This window comes from Terrapene carolina, unplaced genomic scaffold (assembly GCF_002925995.2).
Source record: "Terrapene carolina triunguis isolate 2854851 unplaced genomic scaffold, T_m_triunguis-2.0 Scaffold629, whole genome shotgun sequence".
Taxonomy (NCBI): Eukaryota; Metazoa; Chordata; order Testudines; family Emydidae; genus Terrapene; species Terrapene triunguis.
The window spans coordinates 6967665-6986379 of NW_020664980.1; the positions used below are offsets into that span (position 1 = coordinate 6967665).

At 45.2% G+C, this 18715-nt stretch overlaps 1 protein-coding gene across 1 annotated transcript in view; it reads right to left on the reverse strand.

Annotated features, from left to right (window-relative positions):
• FSTL4 (follistatin like 4) overlaps positions 1–18715 on the reverse strand; it is a 485177-nt gene that overhangs the window by 220966 nt on the left and 245496 nt on the right. Inside the window, exon 6 of the mRNA XM_026659459.2 lies at positions 2718–2908. Within this exon, the coding sequence (XP_026515244.1) occupies positions 2718–2908 (191 nt within the window). The remainder of the gene's footprint in view (positions 1–2717; positions 2909–18715) is intronic.

Here is an 18715-nt window from a genome sequence, read left to right on the forward strand (position 1 = left end):
CCAAGCCGAGCTGTGGTCACACTTCCAGTTGCAGTGCGGATGAATACATACTACATCTGCTACTATCAAGTATATACAAGGCCTAAGCGTGTTCTCCTCTGGGAGATGTGGATACGCAGCGCTGTGGAAAATCAACCCATAGCAATTTGCCCAAAGCTGCACAGCATATTAATGCTAGAGCTAGTTTTAAAACTCAGGGGCTTCCAACTTCCACTCCTGTGCTGATTAGGCCTTGCTGCTTCCCCACTGAAATAATGGGGGGGGGGGGTGCATTCTGAATGATAAACCAAACCATACACACAAAACCTAGCTCATCGAGTTTTGCTTTCTATTTTTTTCTAGAAATATGGAGCAAATGAGGTTACACTGTGTGATCTAATAACTATAAATGGCTAAATCTTTTTTTCAGTGCAAGTTCAGTTTTAATGTCCAGATGGAGTAAGCGTCACATAAATGGAGAACGAGAGTAGAACAGACAATCAAGTGTCAGTATGCGAAAACTCTTTTTAGAGTAAGATAAAGGTATCATCTTACAGCCATCACCTTTTCTTTAAAAAAAAAAATCAAATTTAGATCAGCTACTTTATATGTTCATAACTATGAGATCTAAGAGAATTTACTCTGACGCCTTGAATTGTCTAACAAAGATCTTATGTCATGTCAACTGCATTAGGATTAAAGCTACAGGAAACTGTTCCACTCACTAGTAAACTCACAAGAGGAGTAAGCTTGCTAACCTGCCATTTGCCCAGTGGATTCATTTTCATGATAAAGCTGAAAGCATACATGCTTACCCAGAAGAGTGAGAACTAGAGATGCTTATCTAGAGCAAAGTGATAAAATGCTAACTTTTGCAACTGAAGTGGCTTCCTAAGAGCCATTTGCTTCTAATTATGCTCATGTAAAGCATAATAGAATAGTAAATATATATACAGATAATTAATTACAAACATTCTGAGTTTGTTTCCCTAATTTTAAAATTCTCCTGTGGTTTTAATTAGGTGAGCTGAGACAAATGTGTTAAGAGACCTGTGGAACTGCTATTGTTTTCTGAAGCTCGCTCTCCTAAGGGCTTTTTCAAACTCACTTCTGCCCACAGCTATCATTTAACACTATGATGCACTCAAATCCAACTTTACAGCAGAGAATTCTTATTCTTTAACAATTCTTCTGAAGATGCTAACCTTTCATTCAGAATGCAACTATTTACTCTCTGAACACTTTTCTAACACTGGATCTCCTAAAATCCCAACCCTAGTTTTTTCAACAGGGCAATGCCCTGCTAAGAGTCTATGAACACACAAACAACTTTCCTTTCCTTTTCCTTTCCTGTGGGGGAGCAGCAATGTCCCTGAAATGGGCTGCTCTGAGGATACAAACGCAACTGCTCCAGTGTCTATCACAAGTGACCAATAATCACATCCACACCCCCATGAGTGCAGATTTCTGACTGGGGACTCCCACTAGCATCCTCTGTCTGCCACTCCTGCATCGCAGCAGGACTTGAGACTTGGAGACAAACTGCCTGCCTGCAGTGGGGTTAAGTGGGAGGGGTTTATGCATTGGCCAATCCCACACTCTCGTCCCAGCCAGCCAAATGACTAACTGGTACAGAAATCTGCAGCAAGCAGGGTCACTGGCTTGGATGCAGCTATTTGACCCATAGCTAGGAGCTAATTTGCCACTTTGAGAAGTTCTATTTCTCTGTGTCAAAGGATAGCCACCTTCACCATTTAATCTATGGCTGGGACTCTTTATCCATGGCTGAGATATGGTAGGTGAGCGCTAGGGCACATCCATACACTGTGGGCCGACATACTACACCTCTGGGGCCCAGGCTGTTCCGAGATCCTTCACACATTTAGCCTGTGATGGTGTTCCGGTACAGAATATGTGCTGTAGCTAATGTTGTGTGTTGTGTAGTGAGATTGCCTTCCTCTTCTTGCTTCGTACCCAGCAGACAGCAAGCTTTGGCGAAAGGAACAGAGTATATAAATCCTTCTTGCTGATACATTGGGTACCACAGTCAGGACTCTCTCAGTACCTCCGTTCTGGCACCTGCTGGAAACTGATTGCACCTTGAGTACACATGGAAATCAGTTCAACGCTCAGTGCTCCATGTTTGGTTAACTTTACCAATTAGATTAATTCAAACAGCACAGCATGTTGGTAATTAAAGATTATTGTTTTTCCAGACTCTGCATCTTCTCTCATTTTATTATGTTCAATAATCAACACTTCAGGAACTGCAAAGGGATGTGGGGGGAACAAAGCTGTTCCAATATTTTAAACTTACTGTAACACTAATGCAGTGTTTGGAAGGCGGGGGGAGGGGCAAGGTTCATTTTCTAATTTAAATCCATTTTTAAATGCAAATTAAGTCTATATTTGTCAGCTAGCTGGAAGAATTTCAAGGAATGATTGTAAATAGTGAGGGATTTATTTTTGGAGGGGATGGCGAGAGGCCTGGATAAACTGCTATATTTTTCTTTGTAAAGGATCCTAAACGGCTTGACAAAATGCCTCGATCTCCCAAGGGAGGAGGGGAAAAGACCTTTTATATACTACAGTAGAATTTCCTTCCTTCACCTAATGTTAGACAGACAGTTACACACAACTATTCTCACAAGAATTTGGCTGTGTTATATTCAATTTACACGTTGAATGAAAAATGCAATCCATTTCATAATTCAATTTTCATTGAGCGATAAACCCACCTGAGCCAGTTCAGAGCTGCTGAGGTGTCCGTCACTGTTTATATCCAAGTACTTAAACATGTCCTCAACTAACAAGCGCTTCTGGGATGTTCCGTCCTCTACAGGGCTGCTCAGCTGGCTGTGGTGATGAGCTTGAAGGTCCAGGAGTATGCTTTTAAGACGGCTGTAGTCTGCCATTGTGCAAGTGTCACCTAAAAGATAAGACTGTATTACTGGACCATGTATTTTTACCTCGATCTGTGTAAAGGATTGAACTTCTAAAGGGAAAAGTAAGGCACAATCAAAGACAGCCTGTCTGTGTCTGTGCAGATGTTCAGATGCTATGCTTTAAGGAGATCCTATAGTCATTCCCTGTTGTAATAGCTAGCATTTTTAATAAATCCGACCTTCAAGGAAGCTCTTAAACATGTTCCCGTACAGATTACAAAGCTCTGGTTAGCAGCTACATTACGCCTAATAATCTCCACCCATATTAAATTATATTCCTGCTATATATTCCTTAACAACACTTATAAAATAAATACAGACAGCCAATGATAAGGAAAAATAAATTCTAGCAAGTCTGAGTTTTCAAAGCTTTATGATCACAAATAAGTGCCACTCTAGAGCCCTGTACCAGGTGAAAGGTGGCATTGCCCTGACTAAAAACTGTAAGGCTTTTTGGCAAATGAGGCATGAAACACACAGTGACACTAAGTATTTTATCTCACTGGCAACATGCTACAAAAAGAGAGAACCTTACATCCATCACAAGCTGATAAATTGGCCACCAGGAAAATAATAGAGGGTGACAACCTTAAAGACCTAAATGCAGCTGGGGTTCATGGCATTGATTGTATCTATCATCCTGCATGGGACTGAAGCAAAGTGCTTGTGCTAACCCCTGAGATACTATCCAGTCCAGGGCCAGATTTTGCTTCCAGTAAAAACGGTGGCCTCAATGCAATTATTCTGGAGTGACATTGGTGTATTTGAGCAAAGAATAAGACTCAATGTTTATGACCTAGAAATCCCTACTGAGGCAGCATTGTAAAAGCATGAAAGGCAGTTCTCCAACGACTTCCCTCGGTGTGAGCTTGGAGGGCATCTTACTCTGATTTAAGAGGCTTATGCCTGAGGCTCTTACTCAGTTTAATTCTTGACATCAGCTTTTAAAAAACTTTTTAATTTAAGGCCCATTATTGTCCTTTTTGGGGTCTCTTCTTAGCACAGGCAGGAATTGCTTAGGTAGATCTGGGGCATATCAAGACAACAATAACCCAAAGAAAATCTTCTTCCATAGAGAAGAGGCTCTTTCAGGGACAGATTTTCCATTCTCTTTGTTGCTGGATTGCATTGTTTGGTTGGTCACTTTGATGGGAGAATAAGACAGGAGGGAATCAGGAGCATTTCCCTCTGTCCCACTCAAACCAAAACTGGATTATTACAAGGTGGGATGTATTTCTTTGACAGCGGACACATCACTCAGAATATTTTTTGGCACATCTGTGCGCAGAGCCTCTAAAAATACCATGATTCTACTAGATGTAAGGCATACAGGCAGGACCTAGCGTCATTGCTTCAGGTGGCATTTTCTAATCAGTGTCCTAGCAAGATCCATGCTGAGACTAATATCAACAAGACACTTCGGATGTCTCGTCCCCTTCTGTCAACCCCCTACATTTTCTGAAGGCCTCTCTCCCCCCCATGGACATAGACCACTCCAGAGCCTGTCATCAAAATTCCTGCAGTGACCAGAAGGATTGCTGGAGAGCGATGCAAAAAATTCCCTCTCCTTTTTGTTATCGCCACAGAGCTCCTGGCCCTTCGTCCTTTTAATCTAGGAACAAGTGACTGAACTTTCATACTCCCTGTTGTGCTAATATTGGGTTGCCAATTTTCTCTTTTGTTTATTTATATTTCTGTACTTTTTCCAACATCATGCCAATTGTTTCCCATTCTGAGTGAGGCACCCAGATCTCTGTTTCTTTCTGTCACACGTTTAGTTAGAGAAAAATCAGCTGCCTTACTCATAGTAATCAAACAGTTTTACTATCCTGATACCTTTTTGGCTTTGTCTACTGCAATCGTATTTTTTCCCCTCATCTGAGTGTTGTTTTCTCTCCAGTGTTTCAGATGAATACCACAAGTAGGAAAAATAAATCTGTCTGGTTTGCTTCCAGATCAGTTTTTTTAATATATCTTATTATTATAGGTGGGCCATTTGGTGACACGGATACTGAGTTTGCCCAAACAACTCTGTCCATAAGGGTCATAATCAATTCCTCAGTCACTCAGGGCAGGGTTTGCATGGTGTGAAGTCTCTGAAGCACAAATCCACATACTGGAAACCTTCAAAGCCCACTGAAGTCAATGCGAGTCTTTCAGTGGACTTTGAATCTGGTCCTAAAATAAGAAGATTGTATAGCTCAGGGGTCGGCAACCTTTCAGAAGTGGGGTGCCAAGTCTTCATTTATTCACTGTCATTTAAGGTTTCACGTGCCAGTAATACATTTTAACGTTTTTAGACGGTCTCTCTCTATAAGTCTATATTATATAACTAACCTATTGTTGTATGTAAAGTAAATAATAGTGCAGCAAGGTGAGCGGGGGCCGGCAGCTGGTATCCCAGGCCAGCAGCGGGCGGAGTGGGGCCAGTGGCCAGGACCCCGGCTGGCAGGGGGCCGGTGGCTGGAACCCCAGACTGGCTGCAGCCTGAGCGGGGCCGGCGGCTGGTATCCCAGGCCAGCAGCGGGCTGAGTGGGGCCGGCGGCTGGGACCCCTTCCGTCTGCCGGCTCCTGCCAGCCGGGGTCCCCGCCACCGGCCCTGCTCAGCCCACTGCCAACCTGGGGTTCCGTTCATCCAGGCCGGCAGCAGGCTGAGTGGGACCAGCAGCCGGGACCCTGGCTGGTAGCAGAGTGCCACTAAAAATCGGCTCGCATGCCGCAGGTTGCCGACCCCTGGTATAGCTGCTTCATTCATTGAGGAACATCCGTCCTCTGCACTCACTGAGGCAGGGGTCCTGGGGTAAAAGTACTAAGGGATCATGTAATTAAATACTGTATCATAATGCATGTGCATAAGAGGACAGAGTTAAGGTTGCATGGGAAATGTAAATGTTGGTGTTACCTAACATATGAGTGCTTTGAATATTCAAATATAATTTTTGTATGTCATTAATTATAACAACTCTTTATTCTTCTATAGTGCCTTTCATTCAGAGGTATCAAACTGTTTAAACAAATATTCATTAATGAGCTTCGCAATGTCCTTGCAAGGCAGGGAAGTGTTCCCATTCTCATCTTACCATGGGGGCACACAGAAGTTAAGGGACAGCTGTTGCGCACATTGAATTCCATGAGCCCTTTACCATTGACTCTCATGGAGCTTGCAGGCTAAAAACAGTAGCGTAGCTGCAGTAGCATGGGCAATGGCAGGATGTACAACCCCTGCCTGAGCCCCGTAGGTACGTACTTGCGGCAGCTAACCCATCCTTCTGCTGCCTCTGCTACTGCAGCTATTTTTAGCACGCCAGCTCTATAAGTGTGTCTACACACGAGCAGGGACTCACCCCCTAAGCTCATCACGGAGATGTAGCCTGACAGTGAGTCAGTGGCAGAACTCTTGAATCCCGTCCCTGTGCTCGAACCGTGCTTCTTTCCAATTTATTAATCTTAACCTTGATAAACTTTCTGGCCTAGACGTAATCACCCTCGGATGACTTGGAATTTGGCAACAGATCATTGAGCCATTACACGCCTATTTGCAAAATTAATTTGCTGTGGCACAGTGCCATGAATGCTGCGACTTGAGCCGAAAAGAGCACAGCTCCATATATAAAGAAAAGTTATCATAATGTGTCAATGCAATCAAATATATCAAATATATCAAATGTGAAAAGAATGGGAACATTGTACCAATGTGCCAGTCTTATAACAGGAGTTTGCTCTGAACATGTTACCAGATGAAGCAGAGCAGACATTTACAGGGAATGAGTGTTTGAACACAAACACCATGGGGGCTGGCATATCTTGCCTTTGGAACACTTTGGAGCTAATTGGATGCTTCATTTGTTGTATAAATGCCACTAAGCAATTAAACTCCTGAATAACTGGGTTGCTGGAAGGGATCTGCTGGGCAGACAGCTCACTTCACAACCTCACCACCTATCAAGACAATGTAATTTTTTACACTTCCGTATGCGTTCTCTATCCCAAGAAAGTCTCATCTGCTCAACCTGCTGCCATGGGCTATTAGAGCATGTTTTGAAAGGATGCTTGTGCCTACGCATACCCAGCAACCACCACACATCCACATGGTGCCTCTGCCAATTATTTGTGTGAATTGCTGGGCAGGTATAAAAATCAGAACTGCATGTGGGGCCAAGGTGTGGGTATGCACACATTTCAGTGGCACACACAGCATTAGGATTTTGTAAAGGGCTTTCTATCTGCCACCCACTCCTCCCTCAGAGTCCAAGCAGTTTTAAGTGGCATCCCATCACTATTTTTCCTGTAGATACTACAACAGGGGTTCTCAAACTGGGGGTCGGGACCCCTCAGGGGGTCGCAAGGTTATTACATGGGGGGTCACGAGCTGTCACCCTCCACCACAAACCCCACTTTGCCTCCAGCATTTATAATGGTATTAAATATATTTAAAAGTGTTTTTAATGTATAAGGGGGGTCACACTCAGAGGCTTGCTGTGTGAAAGGGGTCACCAGTACAAAAGTCTGAGAACCCCTGTGCTACAAGGAATTAGATGGAAACCTGACAACTCATCGCACCACGCCTCATCCATTGAAAAGCCCATCCTCAACAACATGGTGTTTGCATCCTAAAGTAAGGTGTACTACGGAGATTTGAGCACACCCAGGCTTTGAAACTGTGGCCCTTAAATTGCAGCACAAATCAGTCCCAAAACACAAAACAAACCACAGTGGAGACCAGAGATGGACAAAGTCAGCAACAGCCACTAGCAGCAACTTCCAGAGTCTTTGCAAATCCTATCATATCCGGCAAAATGCATTTAGCATCATGTTGCTTTTACTTCCACTCCTGCTGCGGCTATGTCCAGCGTGGGGAACTGTCCAGCAAAGATCTGCCCTGAACAGTATTATGGTGTCATGCTACTCAATATAAACCAAAGAGAACCAATATTATTGAAGAACATCATAGCTGCATTATCCTTTCCTCCAGTTTAAAAGAGCACAAACTGATCACTAGGATAAGAACAAACACCACCACCGGCATTTAGAATCACAAGCAGCAGAATGAGTAGCAAACTGCACAATCATTGGGAAAAGGGGGAAATTATAGCCATTTTAACTAAAGGAATTGGGGCAAATTCCTATCCTAACAAAACTGTAACATCTTTGATATTGACACCTAAGAAACAGAATTGCATTTTTAAGGTCTCGCCCACTTAGCTATTATTATTTCTTCTATAATGAAGAATTTAGTATTACATTTTCATAGTTTATATCACCGTTACAGGGCAAACTACTTTAGACCCCTTGTATTGCTCTTGAGAACACCACTTTGGAGACAGGGGTGAATTAAATTCACCCCTCTCTGGGCATGAATCATGTGGTTCAGCTGCTCTGGGCTCCTGCCTGAGCTCTGGGATGCTCCCACCTTGTAGGGTCCCACAGCCCAGACTTCAGCCTGAGCCCAGAAGTCTACACTGCAGTTAAACAGCCCCCCAGGCCCCACAGACTCAAGTCAGCTGGCATGAGCCACCTGCAGATGACCCCATACAATGTAGACATATCCTGAGTTGCAGCTGGAGAAGTAACTGATCCATCTGCTAACCTCTTCCTGGCTGCTGAAGTGAGGGGGTCATTCCATTCCATCACAAAATGGTAAAAACAATAACCGTTTATTGCATACTTTCTCTCACCTAACTCAAACATTTCTTGAAGGCTTTGGTACATTTAATCTAGCCCAGTCATGCCCATCTCTGAGTTGGGATAAGCAGACTCTCCTTCTCAAGGCATGCTCTCTGGCTTCTGCCCTGGGCAGCCCTGGGGGGGCTTTGGCTTCTGACTTGCTGGGCCCAGGGCCAACACCAGCCTTGGTGACCCCATTCAAATGGGGTTGGGACCCACTTTGGGGTCCTGACCCTCAGTTTGAGACCCCCTGCTCTAATGGTTTATTCTTATTCTTCGATCCTAGGCATAACCTTAGGGAAAGTAAACAGTTCTTAGGCTGGATGGAGCCAGGTGTGGGGCTTCCCCAATAAACAGCTTTTCTATTGTTTCCTCAAGGAATCTTCTCTGTGTCATTGTTTTGCTTTTCCTGCTTGGTTGCTTTAACAGCCCAATTTGGTCTAACTCCACAGCCAGTAACCATCATAAACGGAAACACAGAGGCATGCACCATATGGATGAAAAATGATACAGACATTTCCCAATTCTCCATTACATATAAAGACATGATAAAAAATGGTTATTAAAGCACATGAGCAATATGAGGCTCCTATCTTCACATACACAGATACAACACCCATTGTAGTCCGGGGCAGTTCACATTAGCCTGTAGGAGTCGCTCCTAAGGAACTGAAGTTAGAACTGGACCCAAGGAGTCCATATTTTAATATTTTATTAAAGTTAGAGATCAGTTTGAAGCAAACAACCCCAAATGTTGTGGATTTTCTAAATCCAAACTTCAATCCAGATCCATTTTGCAAATAGCCCTTATCTTTATAACTGGCCAAACCAAAGCCCTGGATTCAAACTCCTCTGCGCTCAGGATGTCCAAAATCCAGACTCGGATCCACATTTTGCAGTTTGAGCCCATCTCTAATTAAAATGCTATTTCCACTGTTCTCTATGGACCAAACTCCTCCCTGGTGTGACTAAACCGAGTTTCACCAGGCAAGACTTTGCACCCATATACTCAGTGGAGTGCCAAGGAAGGGATGATATAGTGTTGCCTTACTTCCTTCATGTGGCAAATAAATGTCAAGGGCAGCTAGGTTAGCAATGTTAAAGCATCTTTCATTTCCTTACTCTACAAGGGAGTGTCCTTTCGTCTTTTGTCCTTACTCAGGTTGCTAGCAATCTGTATTGGAGACGGCTGTATATAGGCCTTGCTAGGGACAACTTCTAAATTTTTATCATTTCTCCCTCCCTCCACCCTGTTGTCAATGACACTTATAATCTTCTTACATCGTGCCTGGAATCCAGTACCTTTATCTACTAAATTCTCTCTCTTCAGGTTTTTGGTAGTACTCTTCGTTTGTGTGTGTTTACTATTCTTTCAGATATTAAAATCATGGCTGTTAAACAAAAAAGAATCACAGAAATATTTAGGCCCTCTCACTTATTCCAATTCTTGTCTCCACTTAAGTGCCCTCCAGCAATTTCCTTTACAACATGAACTCATCATTAGTAGGTTCTCTCATCTCGGAATATTCTCATTGGTAGGTCTTGCTAAACGCTATCTCACGGCTTGTTAGTAGCTACTGGGGATTTGGAGTCCTTTTGTAATTGGAAATCAGTTTAGATATTCCAGACTGACAGGATTTATGTTTTCAGTGGCTTCGCTTTCAGGGGTTGGCCTCCGGGCCTTTAAAACACAGGGGGAAATTCCACTGTTTGTCCAAGCTGGGTTTTGAGGGAGTTCTCTCCACTTGTTGTTTAAGAACTCCAGAAATGCAGAAGCTACTATAGAGTTTAGGTACTTACATGGCCCCCATTACTGCAGTATGTCAGTCTCACAATCTTTAATGCATTTATCCTCACCACATCCCTGTGAGGTAGGGCAGTGCTATTATCTCCATTTTACAGATGAGGAACTGACACAGAGAGAGATTAAGTGACTTGCCTAAGGTCACACTGGAAGCATGTGGCTAAGCAGGGAGTTGAACCCAGGTCATCCTTCCTTTCTGATACTCTACGTCCTAGCATGTGGTTGTAGCGGGGTGGTTAGCCGCTCCTGCCATGAGGGGTTTAAAACAGCCCTGGAGGAGGGCTGTGGAAGGGCAAGATGCCTGGGCTGATTGGGAGGAAGCAGGCTCAGCTGGCCCTATAAAGGCTTGAGCCAGGAGCTCAAGCAGACAGAGTCTCTCTTTGCGTTCAGAGAGAGAAGGGCCTGCCTGCAGGGGGTGCTCCAGGCTGGAAATGGAGCTAATTCCCTGAGAGACGAGCAGGAGGCGCCGCAGGGGTGAGTCCGCTCCCTTACAGTGGTATATGGCACAACTGTATGCAACTCACCCATCTACAACTCTTCTGCAAGCTCTTTGGATTCATGTCTCGCTCTCTCAAGTCAGTGGGGAAATGCAGACCTGGTGCAAGTCCACTGACATCAACAGAGTTGTGTCCACTTGTGCCAGCTTTGAATTTGGCAGAAAAAATTTTCACAAAATATTTTTTTGGCCACAGGTGCTTCTCAACCATGTTTTGCCATTTTCAATCATTCGGTGCATTTGCAGAACATGTTGGGAGTATGGTGCTGTCGCTGTTTTCTTATTATTTCTCCTCTCTTCACTGTAACCTGGAAAAAGTTATTACTTCAGTAGGCTCTGCCAGTCCTGATTTCATGGCCTGTTTATTGAATCTATTCAGGAGTTGCTCTGAGCTTCATTTAGCTCTGCAAGAACATTAAGCAAAAAGCCTCATTTTAGTTTGACCTTGTGATGTGGTATATAACCTGCATACTGGGACAGAAGGGGTTAGGAGCAATGATGGCTCCACCCCACAGCACTTGCAGAGCCTGTTTCAGCAGGAGGTGGAGTTTAAAAGAAAGCAGACAGCTCAGGAGAGGAGGGAGGGTGGTGGTGAGCAGATAGGATCAGGCAGTGGCCTTATTCGGAGAGCTCATGTGTAGAGGCAGAGGGAATCTTTGCTGCAAGGAAGAGGGATCCACAAGCAGCAGCTACTCCAGACAAGGAGCAAGCTTGTCCTTAAGGATTAAGGAGCCCTTCACTCTGTTTTTTCTTGAATTGTTTATGAGACTGTGACCATGCCCTGGACTGGGAAAGTAAGTGGTAGGATGTGGCCAGGAAGGCAACCTTGGAGCACTCATGGGTGCTTGATATTGCAGCCACTCATAGGGCCCTAGGTCAGAGCCTGATAGAGAGGATGGGCCACGCGGAGGCATCACCCTCCCCCGCTCGCCTTGAGATAAGAGGGATAAAGATATTGTAAGTACTGAAGTAAGGGTGCGAGGCCTTTGGGACTCCTGGGTTGGGCTGGAAACTCATTTTTGGGGGCCATTGGACTTCTGTACTTTGTTGGACTCTGTTACCCTGGAAAGGGGTGGACTTCAGCAGTGACTTGGACAGAGGGCTGAATCCTGTCTACTGCAAGAGAGACCACTACTGTACCAGAGCAACCACCAGCAGGGGATGCTGGAGATAGGGGTGACTTGTGCCCCAAGGATCTAACCATTAGGAAGTGCCACCAGTACACCCCGCCCATCACAGACCTTAAATTCTTATCAAGCTTACTCCTGGTAAACATGTTGTCACTGCCGACATCCTGAATGCTGAGGACAGTCAAATCATGAACTACAGTTCAGAAGGAACATTTTCACTCCACCCTCTGCTACAGTGTGCAGCTGTGAAAAATGGACACTTTCAAATTACTTATTTAAGAGCATCAATTATTATTTACCTTAAAAACTGACTCCTTTAAAATATGTGCTTGATTCAAAAAACTCCAAAAGATTTTGGACAACTTGGATTCAGATGTGAACTTTGCCACTTAGGACTATTTCGGTAATGGGCTGAACCAGAATAGCCTATGTGAGCACCTCTGAAATTTGTGACTCTGTCCTGCTTCTAAATATTACCTAACAGGAGAGCTTTGTGAAGCAATTCATACACTATATATGCATATACTACAACTAAGGACTGACTGCTAAGACTGGAAGCTGTTCGGGGAGAAAAGTCAGTGGAACCAGCTTGATACTCAGACACTCAAAAGGCATATGCATCACTAAATCAACTGAAGGTGTTAAGAAAAATTATTTAAGCATCAGTAATGGCTATAAATTATCATTGCTTTAAGTCATTTCCCTGAGAGACATTCCGATTAAACATTAAGTAAAGTGTACACTATTAGCTTTAGCATCACAGAAAAGGAGAGGAGGAGAATGTAAATTCGGTCCCGATGGAGCATGCATAAGGGGCTAATTTTTAATATTATTACTGAACACAAGAGAAGAGGACAGGACAAAAGAGAAAGTTGATCAAACCATATGAGCCCCAAAGGAGAGCTTCAAATGCTTTGCTTTTTCTCAAATACAGGAAAAGGGAATAAGACTGACTGAGTACTTTTCACTTTCTAAATTAATGTTGTGTTTGAAAAGTTACCAGCTTGATAGCCAAACCAGAGTCTGAAATACTCCCATTATCCACTGAAGAGATACAGCAGTACCTCAAACTTCCCCCACACCTTGTTTTTAATCTGATTAGCTGAAATTTTGAAACGAACAGTCATTTTGAATAGGAAAACTGGAATTTTTCCTTTCAAAAATGTTGAAACGAAACCTTTGAACAGTTTTGAAAAAAATTCAAAACTTTTTTTAGTCAAGAAATTCATTGAAACCCACCCTGTTCATAAACAGTTTCAGTCTCAGTGAACTGACATTTTTCAACGAAAAATTCCTGACCAACTCTAAAGGGGAAGCACCTACAGGGTGCAGGAAGTCTGCTCAGATTAGTTGATGGGGGTATGCCCGCCTTTTATCAAAGAAGCTCATAAAACAGAGGTGCTTCTGGCATCCCAAAACACCTCAATTCACAGACAGTGGTGGTGGCCAGAAACACTTTTTTCCAAAACACTTTTTTCCAATTGGCCTCTGGCCAGGAGCTTGTGACCTCTTCTCTGAAGCAAATCTTGTCACTGTTATCCAGGTCTTTCTGACCTCCAGTGCAATTCAAGACATGGAGTTTGATGTATAAAACCTTGCTTGGTTTAGGTATTGGCTACCTTAGCAATCATTTCTCTCTCATGAGAGCAGATAAGAACAGCTGAGGCACACCTGCTATCAGCCCCTAGGTTTGAACTTTGGCAGTCTGGAGGCAAGATATTTTTGGTCAAGACCCCTTACACCTCTGTGATTTTGCTTCCCTGATGGTTTGTCAAAGAATTCATTGTTCGTCTATTTACTCAGGCTTCTGTTTGAACAGGTGGGATACTGAGATGGTATTGGCCTTGTTCACAATATGTTTCCTTGATATATTTGTACACTAAGCTAGAGACATAATGATGGGTATGTTATAAATTGTAAGATACATAAAAATAAAATCATAACATATTTCACAAAGTCTCACAATAGTCACAGTTTGTCTACACGGATAGTCACCAATTCAGTTCTGTCCTAAGGCCATGGTCCTGCAAAGACATTTGCATAAATCTACACACAAGTAGCCCCAAAGACTTCAATCATACTAGTTGTACATTCTTAATTCTTTGCAGGATTGGAGCTGAAGATGTGAAGGTGTAGGAGGGTTTAGAAAACCTGACCTCTGGGAACAGTTAAGAAAATGGGGCATGTTTAGTCTTGAGAAAAGAAGACTTGGTAGGAGGGGCTTGATAACAGTCTGCAAATATGGTAAAGGCTGATATAAAGAGGACTGTGATCAACTGTTCTCCATGTCTGCTGAAGGTAGGACAAGAAGCAATAGGTTTAATCTGCAGGAAGGGAGATTTAGATTAGATATTAGGAAAAACTTTCTACCTATAAGAGTAGATAAGCCCTGGAATAGGCTTCCAAGCAAGGTTGTGGAATCCCCATCCTTGGAAGTTTCTAAGAACAGGTTGAACAAACACCTCTCAGGGTGGTCTAGGTTTATTTGCCCTGCCTCAGCACAAAGGGTTCGACCTAATGACTTCTCAAGGTCCCTTCCAGCCCTACATTTCCATGACTTTATGGAAGACTCTGCATCTTATTTATGGGGACTGTTTTTCAAGAGACCTGAGTACCCACAACCCCATCTAAAGTAAATGAGATCTACTAGTACTCAGCACTTGTAAATATCTGACCTTTGTAATCTTCCACTATTGTAACTCATTCTCCCATATCCTCTATCCTTTCCATTTGTAAAGTCTAATTTGGCCTTGATGCTAGTCCCTTATATACGTGACTAACTTCACACACTGATAGTCCCACTGACCTCATGGGACTACTCACCTGTATAAAGTCACTCACGTGCCTGTTTGGAGGACCGAGGAGTTGTACTGTAACCTAATCAGAGCTATTTGTTTATAAGACACCAAGTATACCTATGGCACTGCATTATAAGGGGAGCTGGTAATAACTCCTATCTTTAGACTGCCTAATACTTTCCCTTATAAAGGATTCTTGAGTCCTTTTAGACTCATAGATTTTAAGGTCAGAAGGGACCATTGTGATCATCTAGTCTGACCTCCTGCACATTGCAGACCACAGAACCTCATCCACTCCTGAAACAGACCCCTAACCTCTGCCTGAGTTACTGAAGTCCACAAATCACAGTTTAAAAACTTCAAGTTACAGAGAATTCTCCATTTACACTAGTTTAAACCTGCAAGTGACCTGTACCCCATGCTGCAGAGGAAGGTGAAAACCCCCAGGGTCTTGGCCAATCTGACCCAGGGAAACATTCCTTCCCGAACCCAAATATGGCGATCTGTTAGATCCTGAGCATGTGGGCAAGACCTGCCAGGCAGATACCTGGGGGGGGGGGAATTGCTGTAGTAACTAGAGCCCTCCCCATCTAGTGTCCCATCTCCAGCAGTTGGGGATTTTTGTTACTGGCAGTTGCCGATGAGCTACATGCCATTGAAGGCAGTTCCATCAAACCATCCCCTCCATAAACTTATCAAGCTCAGTCTTGAAGCTAGTTAGGTTTTTTGCCCCCACTACTCCCCTTGGAAGGCTGTTCCAGAACGTCACTCCTCTGATAAACTCTCACACCTGCATTTTTTGCAGCAGACCCTTGTTATTTAGCCGGGGAAGTGCCTTTTCCTTATCCCAAGAAATTCCATTCAGCTTTTGTTGTAAAAAATACTATTTTCCTTCTCTCATGTCCATTTCTCAAGAAAACTTTGTTCGTCCATACGCCAGAACAATAACTAAACACACCAACATTCAACGACTAGACACATGTCACTATCCAAGCAGCAGCAGCAGCTGCAGAGATTGTACTGTGAACACCTGGGAGCAACCAGAGCAGCTGTAGGAGGAGTAGGGTGGAAGGGAGTTGGTGGAGGCTGTCCTCATTCCTAGACCTGTCACAGGCTCCCACTGGGGGATGTCACAGGGGGCAGGAATCAGGCTGGGCTCCCTGTCCCCAAATATTCCCCCTGGTGCTTCCCAAACTCTGCACCTGGCCACAGCACCTCTTTCCCCCCTGTCTTTGAGGGCAGCATGTGGAGCTACTGCTTCCTTTCTAAGGGTATGTCTACACTACGAGGGTAATTCGATTTTACTTAAATCGAATATGTGGAATCGATATTGCAAAGTCGAACGTGTGTGTCCACACTAAGGCCACACTAAGGACAGTAATTCGACTTTGTGAGTCCACACTAACGGGGCGAGCGTCGATATTGGAAGCGGTGCACTGTGGGCAGCTATCCCACAGTTCCCGCAGTCCCCGCTGCCCATCGGAATTCTGGGTCGAGCCGCCAATGCCTTCTGGGTAAAAAAAATTTGTCGTCATCCGTCCGTCACTAACGCCCTCCCTCCCTCCATGAAAGCGCCGGCGGGAAATCAGTTCGCGCACTTTTCTGGTCAGTGACAGCGCAGACGCCACAGCACTGCGATCATGGATCACGCTGCGACCATCGCTGCACTTCTGGCCGTTCTCAACACCTCGCAGCTTATCATACACCTTTCCCTGAGGCAGATGAAGAGTAATCAGGCGAGGAGGCTACGACACCGCCGTGATGGCCTGAAGTCGGAGAGTAGCACAGAGCTGTCAGAAACCACGAGCCCCAGTGCCCAGGACATCACGGTGGCAATGGGTCATGTGGATATCGTGGAACGGCGCTTCTGGGCCCGGGAAACAAGCACGGACTGGTGGGACCGTATAGTGCTTCAGGTCTGGGATGAATCCCAGTGGCTGCGAAACTTTCGCATGCGGAAGGGGACTTTCCTCGAACTTTGTGAGTTGCTGTCCCCTGCCCTGAAGCGCCAGAATACCAGGATGAGAGCAGCCCTCACAGTTGAGAAGTGAGTGGCCATAGCCCTCTGGAAGCTTGCAACGCCGGACAGCTACCGGTCAGTCGCGAACCACTTTGGTGTGGGCAAATCTACCGTGGGGGTTGTTGTGATGCAAGTAGCCAACGCAATCGTGAAGGTACTGCTCCCAAAGGTAGTGACCCTGGGAAACGCGCAGGTCATCATAGATGGCTTTGCCGCGATGGGATTCCCAAACTGCGGTGGGGCTATCGATGGGACTCACATCCCTATCCTGGGACCGGACCACCAGGCCAGCCAGTACATCAATAGAAAGGGCTACTTTTCAATGGTGCTGCAAGCACTGGTGGACCATCGGGGACGGTTTACAAACATCTACGTCGGATGGCCGGGCAAGGTTCATGACGCTCGCGTGTTCAGGAACTCTGGTCTGTTTAGACGGCTGCAGGAAGGTATTTACTTCCCAGACCACAAAATAACTCTTGGGGATGTGGAGATGCCTACAGTCATCCTCGGGGACCCAGCCTACCCGCTAATGCCCTGGCTTATGAAGCCCTATACTGGCGCCCTGGACACAGAAAAAGAACTGTTCAACTACCGGCTGAGCAAGTGCAGAATGGTGGTGGAGTGTGCTTTTGGCCGTCTCAAAGGGAGATGGAGAAGCTTACTCACTCACTGTGATCTCAGTGAAACCAATATCCCCATCGTTATTGCAGCTTGCTGTGTGCTCCACAATCTGTGTGAGAGCAAGGGGGAGACCTTTATGGCGGGGTGGGAGCTAGAGGCAAATAGCCTGGCTGCTGATTACGTCCAGCCAGACAGCCGGGCCATTAGAAGATCCCAGCGGGACGCCCTGTGCATCCGGGAGGCTTTGAAAGCTAGGTTCCTGAGTGAGCAGGGCAACCAGTGACTTTTCAGTTTGTGGACAGAAAAGCTGAACCTGCCCCCGTTTCTTTACCCAGTTCATTTTGACTATCCTCTCCAGTTACATACCCCCTTCACCCCCTTCCCCTTCCCAAAAAATAAAATCATTTCTATTTTGTTAATTAACACCGTTGTCTGTATTGCTGTTTTCGCGGGAATATTTTAAACCAGGGACGCAGACTGTGGCGGGGGGCGGGTTTAGTGTTCTGATGCAAATGATGCTTCTAAACTCCCGGAATGACAGGCTCCGCACTGGTGGACTGGTTATTTCAATGGAGCCTGCCAGCACTCCTGGGGGGGACTGTGTGTATGTGTCGGCTATGTGACTTTCTGGCAGGGGGGGTAGGGTTACAGATCCCCTGCTGCGTGGATCTGTGAGCCAGGATAAGGACCGCTGCATAAGATCTGTAACTGCCCTCCCCCGCCACAAAGTCACAGAGCAACCCCCCCCCCAGAACATGAAAAACACCTCCCAGACTGACCAGGGTAACCAGTGACTGCACTGTGTATGTGTCCTGATGCTGGACCTGACACCGCCTCTGTACCCTGCTAAAGGTCACTGTCCTGTCCAATTACCAAGCCCCTTCCCCCCCCTCCAGACAGACTCTCCCTCAAAAGAACCTGACTGAAACAGCAATGAACAGAAACAAACATTTTATTGCGAACCAGACATGAAACGTGGGGGGTGAAACTTGGACGGGGGCTTGTGTGAGGTGGGTAGGAAAGGACTTATGAAATTTTGGGGAATGTCAGCCTTCTAGTGCTAGAGCAGTCTGCAGGGGTTGACTGAAAGTTTTAACGGCCCTTGCCGCCCCTCCTTCTTTGGACTTTGGGTGAGGGTGGTGTGGGACTTGGTGGCGGGTGAGGGCGGTTACAGATAGACTGCAGCGGGGCTCTGTCCTCCTGCCTCCGGTCTTGCAGAACATCCACAAGGCGCCGGAGCGTGTCCGTTTGCTCCCTC